The 17,921-nt window shown below is 47.3% G+C and overlaps 2 protein-coding genes across 3 annotated transcripts in view; both read right to left on the bottom strand.

Annotated features, from left to right (window-relative positions):
• Window positions 1–845, bottom strand: part of Slc13a4 (solute carrier family 13 member 4) — a 37,650-nt gene extending 36,805 nt beyond the window's left edge. The window contains exon 1 of one of the 2 annotated variants that reach the window (XM_010616195.3): window positions 9–845. In XM_010616195.3, the coding sequence (XP_010614497.1) occupies window positions 9–107 (99 nt within the window). In that variant the 5' untranslated portion in view covers window positions 108–845. The remainder of the gene's footprint in view (window positions 1–8) is intronic. The other variant, XM_010616196.3, reaches the window with a different exon arrangement.
• A 1,211-nt stretch (window positions 846–2,056) lies between these two features.
• Fam180a (family with sequence similarity 180 member A) lies at window positions 2,057–17,095 on the bottom strand. Its single transcript, XM_010616197.2, has 3 exons — window positions 16,753–17,095; window positions 7,399–7,499; window positions 2,057–5,705 (listed from the first exon to the last, which is right to left on the bottom strand). The coding sequence occupies exons 1-3, from the start codon at window positions 16,826–16,828 to the stop codon at window positions 5,313–5,315; spliced, it is 570 nt and encodes a 189-aa protein (XP_010614499.1). The 5' UTR covers window positions 16,829–17,095; the 3' UTR covers window positions 2,057–5,312.
• Between the last annotated feature and the right edge of the window lie 826 nt (window positions 17,096–17,921).

Genomic DNA, 17,921 nt, shown 5'->3' with positions numbered 1-17,921 from the left:
GTACTTACACTACTTGGGTGCAGGATGGGCAGAGGCAGCAGCAACAGGGGGACGAAGATGACCAGCAGCAGCTTCCTGGCCTGGAGAAGACCCTGCAAGAAGCCCATGGCGGCCCAACCTGCTCTGCTGTCTGGCTGAATCCTCGCTAGGCACTGCTGTCCGGCCAGGAAGACTTCTTAAACTGGGCTCCCGAGAGCCCTCTCTGATCTTGGGGGCAGAAGAGGGGGTCCGTTACACCCCCGTTTCCACAAGAGATGGGTTCCTGGCCTCCCTCTTAGGTGGACTGGTGAGCATGGTTGTATGAGCAGCAAAAAGCAACAAGAAAAGGATGATAGACAGGAGCATAGTGGGCTCCCTCTTGGCTTGGTTAGCAAGAGAGGATCTTCATGCTCACGGCCAGCAAAAGCCTTCCTGAGTAATTAAAACCACGCTTTTGCTGCTGCTGTTTGGCCTTTCTTTTAAAAGATTATAAATAAAAATACTAAGAGCATAACATGCTGGCCGTCATTTTTCCTCCCTTAGATGGCCTGTGGTGGGGAGGGCCTATTTCATCTCTTGCCTGGCTCACGGGTGTAAAAATCTGGGAGCCCCTTCCCCCAAATCGGTGCCTGGGATCCCTTCACATGGGCCCTTCTGCTCTCTCCCAGGTCTTGTCACCCTACCTCGTTTAAAATTTCTTTCCTTCAAATTGGTTTCCTACTTCTAATTTGCCTTGAGCCTAGGCCTCCAAAGCAGAGGAGCAAAAAAATAAAAAATTCCCAACACATTCCTGATTATCACAGGACAAAAACTTGCCGGAGGTCCACCTTTAACTTTCATCTACCAATGGGAGGCCCAAATAGAGGCAGTAGCCACACCCACTCCTCAAAGCCAATCAGCAGATTGAAAAGAATGAACCCATATCGCTTCCAAAGGTAGCTCTTCATTGGTCACAGCAGGAGCCTGCTGATTGTGCAGGATCTAAGCGGCTTGCAAAGCTTATTTTTCCATTTCTCAAACGTCCTAGGGGCTGGAGTGATGATCATTGTTGTAAACATAATCCAGCTTCTCCAAGCACTGCTTTGGTATTTCTGAGCTAGGGTACAGATCTCTCCTTGGAAGGGCCACTTGCTGACCTGGTCCTCCAGAAGGTGACATATTTTGGAGAAAAGGCACTACTAATTCTGGAGAAATTTGTCTCAGAGTGTACAGTGTTAAACCTTTCTGACTTCCCAGCTAGCTAGCATTGTTTCTTCTGAAGCCTGGGCAATATGAGGTCTTAGCTAAGAGTGTGAGACTAAAGACTCCCTCCGGGCTTTGGGAGACTGAACAAGTCTGGATGCTTCTTGTTTCAGGGTCCTCAGACCCTGGTACCAGTGGTGTTTCTGGTGGACAGGCACTCAAATGTTCTTTACCAAAGGCTCTTTACCCAAAGGGCAAAGGGCTCTCCTTTGGCTGGCACCCAGGAAGAGGTGGGCAGGGGGGCAAGAAATTGACAAGTCCAAGAAGAAGCTCAGGAACAGCAGACGCTGGATTTTCGCTCTTCACAGATCAGGAGAAATGATAGCTTCTCTTCTAGAAAAAGACTTGAGGTTTTGGGACAGTGAAGGAAAGCAAAGGAATAAAACCCTCCCAATCTTCTCTAAGTGGTGGTCTTGGCAACTTTACCTTGACCTGGGGGCTACTGAGCAGAGCCAGGGCTTATGAAACCAGTTTTCTCCTCTTGAATGCACAGAATTCAAAGATTGGTGCTTCCTAAGGTGCAGCAATCCCTGTTGGAAATGATCCCCAGGCCAAACATGAAGTGACCAGGAAAGTGGCCCAAGAAACCAGTTCTTCTGGACTTTTAAGACAGGTGCAAATGGAGAGCCTAGATATTGGAAGTTACCTGGTCATTATAGTACCAGCTTTGATAACTCATGTCTTTGCATGCATCTTAAAGACTGGCTGTTGTATTTACTACATTCTGGCCTCATTTTTGTAGTGATTTTTAAATTCAGAATGAACAAGACCACATGTGTGATATTTTAGCTGCAAACAGACTAAAAACAAAGATAGAAGTCAACATACACTATTCAACCTAGGAAACAGTCTTCTTGGTGAGATAATCTGAGAATAACAGATTCCAGTGAATTTAGCAACTTGACTGTGGTATTTTATTAGGTCATAGATTAATATTTGTAAGTCAAATTAGGTAAGCCAAGCGACACACTAAGAGGAGTAGTTCTCCTTCGAGACTCTATCCATTTTTCAGACAAAGAAAATACTTTTCCACATCCAATGCTCAAGAAACAGAAGATAGAGTCTACTTGTGTGAGATAGGCAAAGTGGTCAAACTCTTAAGAACAAGAACTAGAATGATTGGTTGCCAAGTGTTGCGGGGAAGGGACAAAGGGAAGTTATTTAATGAGTATATAGAGCTTAGGATTTTTGAGATGAAGTTCTCAAGATCTGTTGCACAGTAATGTGGCTGGGGCATAGCTCAGTGACAAAGCACTTGCCTAGCATTTGGGAGGCCCTAGATGTGTCTTTAGACATGCAGACAAAAAGGAACAGTGTGCATATAGTTTACACTACTGTACTGTTTGCTTACATAGTTAAAATGAAAAATTTTATGTCATTTTTTAAAACAAGAAAAACATGTAAGAAATTAAAATATTAGGAAATTTGTTGTGTGACGCCATGTAATGGATATTTAGTTCTAGACCTGTTTACCTGACCAGTTACCTTTTCACTGATGTATTCCTTATGTGATTCTCTTTTCATTATACTCAAGGTGAGACGAGAGAGCAATCAGTTTTAGCACAAAAGATGTTTGTGACATGGTGGGGGGTAACATTCAGGATGTTGAGGATGCCAACTATATAGGGAGCTTCCAGAGCCTGGATCCTGAAATTTCCTAGCAGTGTAGAAATGGCAGAAATGGCCCCATGAGTTGCAGATGAGTTTCCACTATAAACATTGCATCCCCAGTTTATTCTCTTGAGTAAATATGATGAAATATGGTCCACCCAAGACTGTGGCTGAATGTTGCACAGAGGATGCAAAATGGGAGAGTCTTTCATTATTATTATTATTATTATCATTATTTTTGAGAGTCTGTTTCTGTCCATTTCTCTACTGTTCATTGGGCAAAGGGTAGAGTTTTTGAGTAATGTTGGTTAGTATAGTATTTGATTCTGTATGTCAATAAAGTCATTGTTATAAAACCCTGTGGTTAAAAAGACTTTCTTTAGACTTAAATTAAGAATCTAGTTACTGAAAGTGGAGTCTTCATTTGTCTTTTCAAAAGTCATGTCCTGCTTTTTTTTCCCTCCTATGGCATCGACTGCCACATAAATTCAAGCCCTGACCTATGTCTGTAAAGTGTCTTTCATCTTTGTTGTGGGTGAATAAACTACCATTGCTACCAGTGGTCCTGGGAACAAACCTCTCTTTCACAGATCTCCTGCCCCTGGGAGCAGCCCTCCATGCCATGAGGTCCAGCAGGAATACACAGATGGACCTTTCTACCAGATGATTACAAGCACAGGAAGGCTCTCAGATCCACTTGGCGGGGGGATAGAGTTTCAGGGTGGGACGAAAAACTGTCAGCCCACTGCATGGTATGGACTGAAGCCATTGTGGGTCCCTCCCCACTGCCAGCAAAAGTACAGAGAGCAAAGGTGAGCTATGACGACCATTTCCTCTGGCAGTCCCAACTCTGTCTGCACATCAGCCTTTGTCCTGTACAAAGGAAGTGGAAAGATGCTGCATTGTTGTAGTACAGGAAGGGGGTGGTGGTGGGAGGAATCGAGGACAGAGAGTAAAAATGATCAAGAGGAGAAGTGTATGTGTATCAAACACCCAAACTGAACATAATCACTATATGATAAACATGCACGAGAGAGGGAGTGAGCAAAAATCGACCAGAAGACAGAGACCTGAAGATGTAAACAGATGTTCAGAATTGGGCCTATGACCACGGGCCTAGTGCTGATCTAGAAGCTGATTTGATCAAAGATTTAGAGGAAGTCCAGACCTCCTTCTCATCAAATGACACTTGCTAACTACTTTTTACAGAATCAAATTAAACTCAGTGAATCCCACTCCTTCTAAGAGCAGACTTCTTGCAGTTTTAGCCTCTAGGACTCAGCTGTAAACTGAGGAAGAGAAGCCAGAAAGATCCCTGTGCTGGTGAGGAATCCTTATCAGGTACTTTACTCCTTCATCTATTAACTCTTGTTTAACACAGAACAATAGCAGGCCCTTTTCAGTTATCTTACTTTTCAAGCAAGGAAGAACAAACTGCAAAGGGCAAGTTGGTAACAGTGAAACACTCTCTGTTATTACAATGAAATATTGGATGTCATGTAATGAAGCAATGAAAAATGATCTCTTAACCTGACAGAGAGGAATGCAGAAGAGAACTCAAAAAGGGACACAAGAACTAGCAGAGCCTGGGGTCTTGCCAGACGTATCAGAAGTCCATTTCCCTATGTAGTATTTCACAGTCGTTAAATGTGTGTAGAAATTTAGTAGGTAGAAGGAATCTTAGAGATTATCTTATCCAACTTCTTCATTATGAGGTGGTCAAAATGATTAGCTATATATATATATGTGTGTGTGAAATGTCTTTTATTTGGTATCATATATGTCTAAAATTGATACCAAGTCGTTGTTTCTAAAATGAAAATGTTGAAAGGGTAAAACGCTGTCACCTGAGGATCATTTCTCTCTGGTGCACTTAACTCTCTGACGAGGCTGTTGTGGCAGACGGGCATGGGTGCCAGTGCCCCCTCTGCATCAGGATCCCCTCTTTGTGTTCACTTGGTATCTCTGTTAGAGGACGGGGTGTGGAGGGAATGGTGGCATTTCTGGGCCCCCCTCCCGTTTCTCCTCTCTGTGAGAATAGCGTTCAGAAAGGATGAATCCAGACACCCAGGTCATAAAACTACTGGTTTTCTAACTGATTCTTCTGGATGGCTTTTGGAAAAGTCAGGTTTATCCTTTATATTACTATGGAGAAAAGGTTCATTCAACCTAATGCCCTGGTCCGTAGGATCCAATAAATCTGTCCCTTTTATCCCCCGCACCCAATCTCTTTGTGTCTTCTCTAGCTCTGTCCCCTCTCAGGTATATGTTGATTGCTCTACATTGCAGCAATCTTAGATTTCTGGGGGTCCCAGGCAAGCTGTGCTGCCTCTGCAGACATCTTGGATGAGTCTAAAGTCTTTATTACAGCTCAGGTCACACTGTGATGGGCAATGACACAGGCGCCTCTTATCCCTGCTGCCCTGACACGAGTTTTGTTGGTGGTCACTATATGTGGAGTAGAGGATGAGCTTTCTAGATTATTGTGTGCTGGTCCCTGGTTCAAGGTCCTGGTGTGGGCCAGGCTCTGAGGGGGACACTGTGGGGCCTGAGGATCGCATCAAGTCATGCCTCAGAGCCTGGAAGAGGCTAATGAGGGCCTGGGCCCAGATGTCCTTCTGGTACCCTTGGGACAGGGCGGTGCGGTACGCTGTGTAGGCCAGGGTCAGCACTGTCCGCTCAAAGTCTTCTTTCTTGAGGATACCGGGGCGGCTGGCCAGGCTGGCACTCAGCCTGCGAATGTCGGGGATGCGCTTGGGGATCACGTCATTGCAGACTGTGTGGAAGTTTGAGGCCTTGCGCAGGGAGGCCAGCTCCTCATCCTTGACAGAAATCTTCAGGTCAGGGCTGATCTCAAGCTCGGCCAGCAGGAGCTGAGGCGAAACAGGGGATGCGGAAAGACATGAAGCTGAGCATGGTCACAGGACACAGCTATTGTCATTGTCACGCCCGTCCACTTAGGGAGGGAGCTGGGGAAGGAGCTTTGGGATCAGAGACCTGGGTACCAGTGCTGATCTTCCCACTTCCTGTGTCACTGTGGGCTACTTGCTTAACTTCTCTGGGCCTTATTTCTCTTCTCTGTAAGATGAGTAGTAACAACATCTGCTTCATGGGGTTATCATGAGAGTTCCATAAGACAAATATGGTCAATCTAACATAGTGCCTGGTATAAAGCCACTATTTAAGTGGACAATTATTGTTTCTAGTGAACCAGATCAATCCTTTCTCTTTCTCACTCTCCTCTACTGAAGATTTTCTAAAGCATAAACAAATAAATGGACTTTTTTTTTTTAGTACTGAAGATTGAACCCAGGACTTTCACACTGAGTTATATTCCTTTTTTATTTTTTATTTTGAGACAGAGTCTTGCTGAGTCACTAAATTGTCCAGGTCAAGCTCAAACTTGCAATCCTCTTGCCTCAGCCTCTCTGAGTTTTGGGATTTCAGATATGTAACACCTGCCTGGCTATTTCAGACACTTTTATAGCAGAAAGTGGGACTTTAAGGAATGCAGCACCTTGCATTAGGGATTTAGTTGGATTCAGATTTGTCTTCATTTACCTCCAGCTCATAGTTTAAGGGCCAAGTCTGTCATCTGCCTCCCTGTCCATAGCCAGGAGTCTCCCTGTCTCCTCACAGAAGAGGATGACTGCATACAGGATGGAATGATTCCAGATATCAGTTTCCATCTGCTTTCTGAACTACTGTCCAACACTGTCTGATGCCTTTCTAAGCCATGGATCTGTTCTGTGACTCCCAGGTTCAAGGAAGGCCAATGCTATGCGTTTGCTAGTCTGTTCCTCAAGGCAGGGCTTTGCATCTCTGTTCTGGTCCCATATGGTGTGGCCATATGGGCTGTGTCGTTCCTAACCAGACAGTTCTAGCATGCGGAGTCAGAATGTCAAAGCTGGAGGGCAGTTTTGAGGATCAGAGCTGAACTCTTCTCAGGTTAACAGTTGAGGAGAGTCAGGGCCAGAGAAAAGTGGTGGCTTATGTGAGGTCACAGGGATGATAGACTAAAGCTCAGATCTTGACCCTCTGGCTGTACTGCTGGTCTGAGCCAGGCAGCCTAGGGACATCTGGCCTGTGGTTTGGAGGACAGGTGGCAAAGCAGAGTCTACAGGGTGGCTCCTGCATTCAGAACCCTGGATGGACTAGCAGGATGTCAGGCGGCCTTGCTGTCACAGTAGCAGGGCCTTAGAGACATAGCACATGTGCAGATCCTACTGAGGAACCATGCCTCGAAGCCTTTTCCTGGATACAGGCCACCCTTGGGTGCCTGGGTGTAGGCGGTAGCATCATGGGACTAACCTAATCTCATTTTCCTGAACTGAACTCCCAAGGCCATCATCCCCACTGCGGCACACAGGAGAGGAGGGAAGGCACCAGGAGTGTCTTGCTTTGGGACGGGCAGGAGTCCAAGACCTCCACAGTTCAACCAGGGTGTTCCCTTCCCGAGCCCAGGCCGCTCATGTCTGGGGGCTTGGCAGGCCCCTTCTCCTCCTCCAAAAGAGAGAAACTGCAAGTTCCCTGGGTGAGCTGGGTGAACCACTTGCCCCCCCCTACCTCATAGAGCAGCTCCACTTCCTCCAGGGAGGTCTGCAGGACAGGGTTCAGGGGCACAGAGGAGGACCTCTTCGGCCGGTGGGCAGCAGGGAAGAGAACAGCTGGAAGAAATGAGAGGGAGGTGGGTTGCTGTGTGCACATGAGGCTGCCTTTTGCACAGTCAGCTGCCTCACTGTACTTAGCCTTGAACAAAGCCGTGTGTCTTCAAAGTGAGCTGACAGATTGCAGGCAGAGGGCACAGACTCCCCTGGCAGGTTCCACTAAGTTCCCAGGCAGTGTCAGACCAGCAGCTTCAAACCCAGTTGCTCATCAGAACCATTTGAAAAAAGCTTTGAAGAACTGATATGCCTGGGGACATGTCTGTGCTAGAGAATTTATTTACTTATTATTTGGGGGGTGGGTTTTGAGACAGGGTCTCACTGTATAGTTGAGACTGACCTGGAACTCACTAGGTAGCCCAGGCTGGTCTTGAACTCACAGCGATCCTCCTGCCTCAGCCTCCTGATTGCTGGGATTACAGGAGTGTGCCACCACGTCTGGCTGTGCTAGAGAATTTCTATTAAAATGAAGCTAAAGAAAGCAAAACAGAAATGTGCATGCTAACAAAAAACTCCCAGTTCAACAAGTGCTTTCCTAAAAATACTGTTCCCTAGCAGTACTACAAAACCGAGCATTTTGTTTCACCAGTATGCAGTGCTGGTTTATAATTGAATCAGAGAATCAGACTTCTGGCTATCCCTCCCACTGGAAGCAGAGTTCCCAGGAGTCTGAACACAATTACACTCAGTGGTGAATGATAGATTTCAGTAGAAAGATTTATAGCTTTTGATATTGACTTAGTAGACTGACTGGTCCTCTACTTTTGGAACAAGGATGATTCTAGATCATTTTAATATTAGTGGGATATTCTTTTATTCTTGTAACTATGAGATACCAAGAATATAATTAGATGATAAAAGCATTGCCAGATGGAGGGTTACAAATCAAGCAAGATAAAGCTTCTGGCCTTATTAGATGAACCCTTCATTACTTGGGGGACAAATAGTGATTATATAATAAATATAATGAAAAATGATATGTTGGGTGTATACCTATAAAAACAACTTTTATATGTGGCTTTTTTTCAGCAGCTGAGAGAACATGCAACCCTTATCTCCAACTCTCAACTGCATAATTAACCTTTCATTTGATTACAAAGTCAACTATGTGTAGTAGGCACAGTACAGAAGTGATGGGCCAGCAGGCTGCCAACTGATGAAACAAGATTGCTTCTTTAAGCCTCTTGGTTATGAGCCAAGCATAGTGGTGCACACCTGTAATCCTAGCACTCAGGAGGCTGAGGCAGGAGGATGGCTGCATGTTCAAGGCCAGCCTGAGCTACATAAAAAACAAAGAACAACAACAAAATGACTCTTGATTATGATCTTCCAAAAAATTGGGAGAACTGTAAAAGTCAGACACGGGAGTATGAAGCCATCATGTACAAGGGTTACTTTTGTGTAACCATAATGACAGCTCTGTTGGTTGTGGTGCCCTTGTGCCATGGAGAAAAGATCAGATTATGTTCAGTGTGTCTTGCTAAAGAGCAGGGACTGTGTGAAGCATTTATAAGGAATGCCATCAGAAGAGATAAAACATGATACATTTTCAACTAAAAAGGAGCTTTCTGGAAAAGCTCCCTATAGGAATCTCCCACTTTCAGAAAAAGCTGGCCCATGTAGTGTTGCTGAAATGCAGCCATCTCAGGAACTTTGTGTGGTCTAGACTCAGCTCCCTGGGGCCCGGTGAGTGTGATTTTTATGTTTCTGTGAGTAATGAGTGGAGACAGCTTTGCTTCTGCCTTCTCCCTGGTAGAACAGCAAACCAAGATGACCGGTGTTAGTTCAAGGCAAGAGCTGTTTCTTTCTGTGCCTTTTTCCACCACAGAAGGCATCAGAGAGCCCATCTCAGGATAGGATTTCAGCATGACTTCACTTCCCACTCCATTTCTTCTCCTCACCTTTGGCTTCCTCCCTCCTCTTCCCCATTCTCCTCCCCACTCCTTTGTCATCTTTTCCTTCTCCTTTTCCTCCTCCCCTTCTCCTTTCTCTTCTCCTTCCCCTTCTCCTCCTGAGTTTTCTTCCTCAATCGTTTGCTTGCAAACAGCTCCTTTAAGGAGCTCAGCCAGGTAGAGACGTAGTTCTCCCAGAGCAGAGCAGGAAGCACATCCTGGTTCAAAGCTCAGTAACGGGCTTGTTTCCAGTGTTTCCCAGTTGTTCTCGTAGCCATTAACACAGCTTGGTGGAGGTTGGTAGAAGTGGTCTTAGCCTGGACTAGGAGAATGGCAACTACTGTAGGAAAGGTTTGTGGGGAGCTCAGGAATCTTAATGCTGGGGCTTCCCTCCCTTCTCCAAGCCCTGGTGTGGGGGTACCCGAGGGCGGGGCTGCCCACCAGGTTCTGTAGCTGCATTAATCAGGAGCACTGAGCCTCAGGCAGGGCCAGGGGCCTTTGTGTCACCTTGGGCTGCTGTTGGGTAGGCAGCCAGCCCTCAGTAGACCTCTCAGAGTCTCAGCTGCCGGGGTGAATACATTCTCCTTCACTGGAGATGCTGGGAGTGAAATGCCAGGTCACTGCTAGATGTTCCCATCCACAGTGAGAAAGGCTGGCTCTGGCCAGAAATGCTGGTGGCCAAAGCAAGGGCTGCTGATTCTGACCCTCAAGCTAGGCTTGCTCCTCCTTCACTAGGAAAACAGTCCTGTCTCCCCCTTCCCTGCCTCTTTTCTTTCTCTGCCATCCCATCCCTACATTTATGGAGACACTTGAAAGTTCTCTGTGTTTTCCCCGCTTTCTGTGTTGGGCAGCTCAGTCTTTTCAAAAAGGGAGCCCTGCAAGGGCTTCCCTGGGTGCTCAGCAGCCACAGCACCTTCTCTGAGATGGAAGGGCAAGGATAGCACAGAGAGAAGACTCGGTCCTGGTAGGCAGATGCTGCTGTACCCCGGGGTCCATGGAGCCTCAGCCAAGAAGACTGCTGGGAGGTTTGTATTGGAGTTATTGGCTTTGGTATCTTTTACTTGGCGTAAATTTGGCCTGCTTGCTGTCCTCTCCATTCAATGACCCACACCCAGCCCACCCTCCAGGCGTTTCTTTAGTGTGTGGATGTATCTATGAGGGCTGGGCAGTGCACCTGTCCTAGGGACACCTGGGAATCCTGTGTACAGGATAGCCTTATGGAGGGAAATTGAGGCTCCTTCCTTTGACTCCCCAGACAAATAGTATCTATGACATAGTGGGCTCTGGTTAACTTCCTGATGGTTATGCACATGGACTGGGACCAGAGGTGCAGGGTTCACATGTTGTCCAATGCTCTATCCGGAACTCCTTTAGAGAGACACCTTTGGACCTCAGAGTGACCTGTTTGTTCCAATGTGCAGTTCAGATATAATAAGAGCTCCCAGGCACTCAATGTGTGCCAGCAAGCAGGCTTTGTGCTCTCCAGATGTTCCTTGAAAGGTAACTATTAACTTCCTATTTTTTAGCTAAAGAATATTGGAGTTTATGGAACTTGCTCTCAGCCACCCAACTTGTTTGAGGTAGGACTGGAATTAAGATCCAGATCTAGTCTCCAAAACCCAAGTTCATTTTTAGGGTGAACAATACTCTTTTCATAGGGATGTCTGTCCAAAGGCTGGGTGTTCTGCAGTTCTGAGTAACTATGAGAAGGATCAGTGTGAATAAGTGTGAATCAATGTATGCTTTTGCTATAAAACATTCTTAATTAAAACACATATGTCTTAAATCTTTAATTTTGATTTAAAATAATGTGATGTACAGGGTCAAACTACAATCACTCAGGTCTTGTGTAGATCTCAACTCCTTTGCTCCCTTCTTTGGACTTACTTGGCAAGAGCATACCCTTGCCCTACGTACTGCACACCTGCACCCGAGCACCTGCGTGTGGCAGGAGGGACGCATCATGGCACAAGCACTTACCTGACAGGGTTATTTTGGTGGTGGTGATGATGGTGGTGCTGGTGGGGATTGAATCCTGGGCCTCACATATGCTAGGCAAGTGACCTACCACTGAGTTACATCCCTATCTCTTTTTGTTTTTATTTTGAGGCACAGTATCTAAGTTTCTTGTCTTGAGCTTGAACTTTCAATCCTCCTGCCTCAGACTCCCAAGTAGGGGGAGATTACTTGCTCAAAGGGATCCTTAAATGCTGCCTGCCTGTCATCCTAGCTCCCTTTCCTCTCCTTCTGTCACTTGTGTCACACACATGAGCAGGTTCACACACATGTACTTCTCTGCTCTGGGCCATGCTCTGGGCTACCCATAAAGATGGTGCCTAGATCCAAACTTTTCTTTCCAAGTCATAGTCATTAGCTTCCTCTTCTCAGCTGGGTCTTTCACAACAGCATGAAAACACATTGCTCCGGCTTTTACCATAATAAACAACGCCTGCTCCTGGACTGCCCATACTCATGTTGCAGTGTGAGGGCTGCCGTTGTGGGCTCTGCCCCTGCTTCTGGTGCCTTCAACTTGCTATTTCCAGACCACATGTCTGAACTTCCTAATGGAAGCTCCCCTTTGGACTTGTGACATCTGTTTCTCCTTATCTCCATTCCCAGTACCTAGCATGCGTGCACACACAGACACACACACACAGACACACAGACACACACACACACACACACACTCACATACATGCATCTCCTGCCTGATCTCCAGCCTTCCTCATCTCTGTCAGCTGCTCAGCCATCATCTTTGACTTTCTCTGTCCTTTACATCTACCCTCAGCTTGTGAGAAGATCTTGCTGTCTGTACCTCCACCACTGACCAGGTGCCTAGCCACTTCTTACCACACTCCCACCAGCCTCTTGATCCGAGCCCTGAGCATTTTCCTAGTAAGTGTCTCCACTGCCATCCTGGGCCCCTGCCCCACTCTTCTTTTTTGTACCAGGGATCGAACTCAGGACCTTCTGCTTGCAAGGCAGCCCATTCTATTCTTAACATAGCAACTGGAGTGAATCTGTAGCTGTGGATCTGGCCGTGCTGCTCCTTTGCCTGGAACCCCCTCTCAGAGCACAAGCTGAAGATCTTCAGGTGGCTACAGGTGCTCCACGACTTGACTTCCTTCTGCCTTTTTGCACTCATCTCCTACTCTTCTCTAGTTCACACCACTCTGGCCCCAAAGGCTCCTACTGCTTCTGAGCATGCCAGGCAAACTTCTGCCACAGAGCCTTTGTATACCTGCTCCTCTGCTTGAAACAGAGGCTGCATGACTTGTCTCCTCACTGTTAGGTCTTTTATCACTTTCTCAGTGAGGCCTTCCATAAACACTGTTTAAAATTTTAACCCTCTGTGCCCACTAACCACTGATCCTACTTTATTGACATCCAAAAATCATACATTTTATTTGGACATGTGCTCATTTTCTGTCTCCTTTCATGTAGGCCTGGGATATTGTCTGTTTTGTTCACTGCTATATTCTCAGTTCCAAGCACTGTGCCCATTACTGTTTGTTGAATGAACGATCCCATAGCAACACATTACCAACCCATGTCACCAAACTTGATTCTTTTCAATAAGAATACTTTACAGAAATCTTCCTCTTTCTAACAGCAGTTCTGGGTCCTGGCTAGTGATCAGAAAGTACATATTCACTTTTGCCTCCACCACACCCTTCCTTTATATCTCAGGAGTTCCTGCTCCAGCTTGGAAGGAGTGATTTTTTTTGTCTTGTTCTTTGTTTTTTGTGAAAGGGTCTCACTAAGTAGTTGAGACTGACCTGGAACTCACTGCGTAGCCCAGACTGGTCTCAAACTCACAGTAATCCTCCTGCCTCAGCCTCCCGAGTGCTGGGATTATAGGCATGTGCCACCATGCCTGGCTTGGAAGGGTGATTTTTAATTTATCCCAGTTATGTCCCATACTTTATCCTTGTAGACTTTCTGGCTTTGAGGTACAGAAAGAAGGTGCCCCAAGTGCAGCTGCCAGCCTTGTGCTGTGGTCTGACTTTCTCTTAGACTTTTTATACTCTGCTTGGATTAAAAGTCTCCCTCTTCCTCCTCACATTCCTACAATCCATTCCATATAACAATGACACTAAGGTCCTTAGTTTTCACTGTGTGTGAAACACTTGAGCCCAAAAGCTTGTTGGGAAGGATTCAGACTGCAGACTCCATGGAGCCAAAACACAACCACGTTTAGTGGATCAGTTGAAGCACCTCTGTGGAAACCGTAGTGAGCGTGGAAAGGAAATGGCTCGCCTGTGAGAGATCTTGTGCCGGATTCTACTGCTGTGATGGTCTTTTAGCTCCTGAGCCAGCCCTTGGGGAACCTGGGGCTGTCAGAGCAAGCCAGTGTCTTGGCCCATGTATTGGGTCCTCAGGAGAGTGTTACCTGAGAGGTGGTAGTGGAGGACTGGGGACAGCGAGGCAGAGTCAACACACAGGGTCACTCCTTTCTCATCCACCTTCCTATCTTCTCGCCTGGAAATGGTCACAGCAGCACCCACCTCCTGGAGCTGTGTGGAGGACACAGGTGGCTCTGCACAGGGCACTTAGGATGCTGGTGTTGGGCACCAGCCCGGCCCTTCCCTGGCAGAGCACTCATGAGCGATGGAGCCCTCAACTCTGGGATGACACTGAGCTGGTGGAGTCCACAGAGCAGCAAAGGATGGAGGGCATCCTTCCCTACTGACGTGCTCTGGAGCACTTTGCTTATGTGTTGTTGACAACGACATGAGCGTTTTTATTGGTTAATAAGTTCAAGTTTCCAACCTTTCCCTCCTTCTTCTCATCCTTTCCTTCCCTTCTTTTCTTCCTTCTCTGCCCCTCTTCATTTTTCTCTCCCTCTCTCCTTTTTCCTTCCTTCCTTCCCTCTTTCCTTCCTTCTTTCTTCCCATAGCACTGGAGATTGAACACAGGACTTCGAGTATGTTAACCTCATCATCAGCCCCATATTTTCCAATTTTTAAAAAGTTTTCTGGGTCCTCCTTGCTCCAGTGTTGCTCTGGCAGGACCTGGGACATTCGAGGACATGGGCCTCTGTGTGTGTGTGTGTGTGTGTGTGTGTGTGTGTGTGTGTGTGTATATCCAACATCTCTGAGTGTGTGTGTGTGTAAATCCAACATCCCTGGGTTGGCCACGCTAACCGCAGGTGAGTCATTTGGTCAGGATCAAGCCAGCAGGGCTGGAATGGGCAACCCTGGACCCTGGCATGGAAATTCCCTCCTAGGGTGCAATCCTAGAGAGCATGCCTTTGGGAGAGGCTGGGGGAACGGTAGGAAAAAGGGTGTGCTGCCAGCCATGTATTCCCTAAATTTATGGCCCCCAGTTCTACACATGGGAGAGGGGTGGGAGTGGACCAGGAAGATCTGACAGGAGAGGACACCTCTGATTGCTTCTAAAGCTGGGCTGCAGTTGGGGCTGGGGTAAGGAGAATGGTGAAAGGAATAAAAACTGTTATTTATTTGGGTGTGTCCCTGAATTCCACTTTAAGAAATGACAAGGACTGTGTGTTCCTAATATAATTAGAAAAAAGTTAAATATGAAAAAAATGAAGCACATGGAAGACTTTGGGTGTGAGTTGGAGGAACTCCACACCATTTATCGGTGCTGACCTGGATCTTGGACCATGAGTCTGGAGCTGCTCGCTGGCTGCCTCCTAATGCACTGATGTCAGTTGGGTTGGCCTTGGGTGCTTATCTTGATCCTGAAGATCATGAATGTGCTGGGGACAGACCTTTCCCAGGGGCAGGGGCCTGGCCAGAGTAATTGCTCCTGGGGGTGTTGCTACCAAACACTGCTGGGGGCCTCAAACTTCCTTTAATGGAAAATTTTTACTTATTAAAGAAAACCTGACAGGGAATAGCTAACATTCAAACAGTGCTTCAGTATTTACAAAGCATTTCATTTCTGTTTGAATATGACCCTGGCAACACCACCACAGGAGAAGTGTTGTTATGTTAGCCTGTTACAGTTAGTAAACTAAAATTCAGGGAGGATCACACAGTCAGTCAATTAAGGGCAGAACTTTTTTTGGAGCCCCTGAAACAGCTAGAGATTTTATGAACCATATTACCCATTATATTTTGGCTTTGCATCAGGAAGAGTAGGTATTATTATCCTTTCAAGTAGGGGAATTAAGTAGTGTCCCAGGTGATAGAGGTTAAGTGACAGAACCCAGCTGCAGGATTTGTTTGCTACTTCAGCTGTGCCTCCGAAGCGTGTGCACATCACACGTGTGTAGGTGCGTGTGGTGTGGGTTGTGAACTCGGTGTTGCTATAAGAAGAGGAAAATGCCGAGTTATTTTCTTCTGGACAATAGTTATTTCCTGGCTCAGCTCAGAGGACTGGCAAGTCCCTGGTATTGGGCTTAAACACAAGGAAATAAAATCCAAAATGACTAACACTAGCCTTGAGAAGCAGGGATGTGACCCACTTCGCCACCAGGCCACCTTCTTCAGATCTGGGTTTCTAGAGACACCCCCAGGCCTGACTTGAGTGAGCTCTGTTCTTCCAGTTCTTCCTGGGATATGAACTCAGCTGACTCAGGACAGTGGAAAGAGTTCAGATCAGAACTGTGTGGAGTGGGCAGCACTCCTTGTCCCTTGTTTCCTATCAGTAACGGACCCTAATTGGCTCAAGGGGCAGTCAGTGCCTGCCATGCAGTGCCAGTCCCAGGGCCCAGAGGGAAAGATGCCATACTGACTCTGAGCACTGACGTCTGAGGGAGGGGAAATTGGCAATGGAGAGGAAACCAGCAATCAAAGGAAAGCCTTTGTGGGGCTGCTTTCTCCCCAAGGTGGCTCAGCAGGGGCTGGTGGGTATGGCAGAGCAACCACCCCAAAGAGCCACAGTGCTGACTTTTCTCACCTGCTCCTGGGCCAGCCCTACCTGGCTGAAAAAAATGCATCTACTGCTGGTCAGGGAAAGCACGTAGCCCTCCCTCCTGGCCACCCAGCTGGAGAGCCCCTTACCCCGTGCCTCCAGACACAAGGGCTCCTGCATCCCAGCACCCATCCTTCTTTCACGTGGGTCACAGGCCTCAGTGCCTGCTCTGCAGAAGGTTCCCCCCAGCTGCAGCAGCTGGTGGGGAGCTGGAAGGAGCCCATGCCCACTTTCTGAAGCCAAAAGGAGAAAGGAGAAAGGCACACAAGAAAGGGAAGCCTTTGAGACCTCTTGCTCGACCTGGTTCCCAAGTCAGCTGTCATCTACCCAGGGTGGGACCCTTCAAGAAACAGAGCAATTGGCAGAGATAAGATGAAAGAAGAGCCAGGGCTTCCAGTTTCCTTCCCTCTCCTCCAAGTTCCTAATGATAGTCAAGACAAGAGAGCATCAAATGAGCGAATGAATAAAAAGCAACTCACCCCTGCTCCATCCATGGGACACGGTAGCCTGAGCATTGTAATACAGCAGCAGAAGCAGCAAAGTCTTCCAACACATGTCTTCCTCCAAAGAGGTGAAAACTCGGCCCTCAGATCCAGGGAGGACCCAGTCGCTACAGGTGGGCTCCTGAGTTCGTCCCAGAGAGAAGACAAGATTCCTCTACCCTCCTTTCCAGAAATGCAGTGATGCCCTCGTCCTGCCTTAGCAGGGTGGAGCAGACAGCCACCCCCTGGGTGGGACGGAGCCTGCACCTTCTTAATCCTACTCTCTCTGGAATAGGGGCTGAAGCGTCCACACAGAGGCTCTGTTTTGAGCACATCTGGAGTGATTCACAGGGCATGTGATCGCCTTGGCAGAGGGGTGGATAAATATAATTTCTGTACTTGAGTTCCATGTGTTGGATGCGCCCACTGGAATTTTTCTTTAACAACAGACCCGCAGAACTTGTTAGAGAGCCGGGCGAAGAGCTGGCAGCTCTCCCTGTCCACACATACTACATCAGAGCCAGGGGCAAGAGCTGTAAAAAGGGCTGGAAGCTTGTCTGGCAGATGCTGGTGTGGCTGGAGCACAAAGTTGCTGTCAGGACAGCACAGTCATTGTAGAACCTGAGCTGGATCTCACTGTCACCCTCACCTACAGTGGATCCAGGGATCTGGGACCTGGAACCCAGGTGAGGAGTGAGGAGAGTGAGAGGGAGCAGAAGTAGAGAGGAGACTGGGTGCATAGGTGTTGTCTGTGTGAGCCTGTGCATGTCAACATGCAAGAGCCCAGGGTCTATCCTCCCTTCACACTCATGATGCAAATATGAAACTTTTTACTGTTGCTATACCAAGATACCTGAGTCTGATAATTTGTAAGACAAGAGGTTTATTTAGTTAACTGTTCTGGAAGTCCAAGAGGATGGCGCCAGTTTCTGCTCAGCTTGGCGAGGGCTGTGTGACAGATGGCAGCACAAGGTACCCATGGATGTGCGTGTGGATGAGACTGCACTGAGAGACAGAAAGTCAAGAGCTTCAGGGGTCAGGCCAGCACTTGTGACTAACCAGGGCTCCACAGGCATGACATGGGTCCCTTCCAAGGACAGCACCACCAGTGACCTGACTCCTTTGCACTAAGGCCACTTCTTAAAGGTTCCACTATTTTTTTTTTA

Source organism: Fukomys damarensis, unplaced genomic scaffold (assembly GCF_012274545.1).
Source record: "Fukomys damarensis isolate Sample0158 unplaced genomic scaffold, DMR_v1.0_HiC HiC_scaffold_16, whole genome shotgun sequence".
In the NCBI taxonomy this organism is placed as follows: Eukaryota; Metazoa; Chordata; class Mammalia; order Rodentia; family Bathyergidae; genus Fukomys; species Fukomys damarensis.
This window is presented reverse-complemented; position numbering and strand designations above follow the sequence as displayed.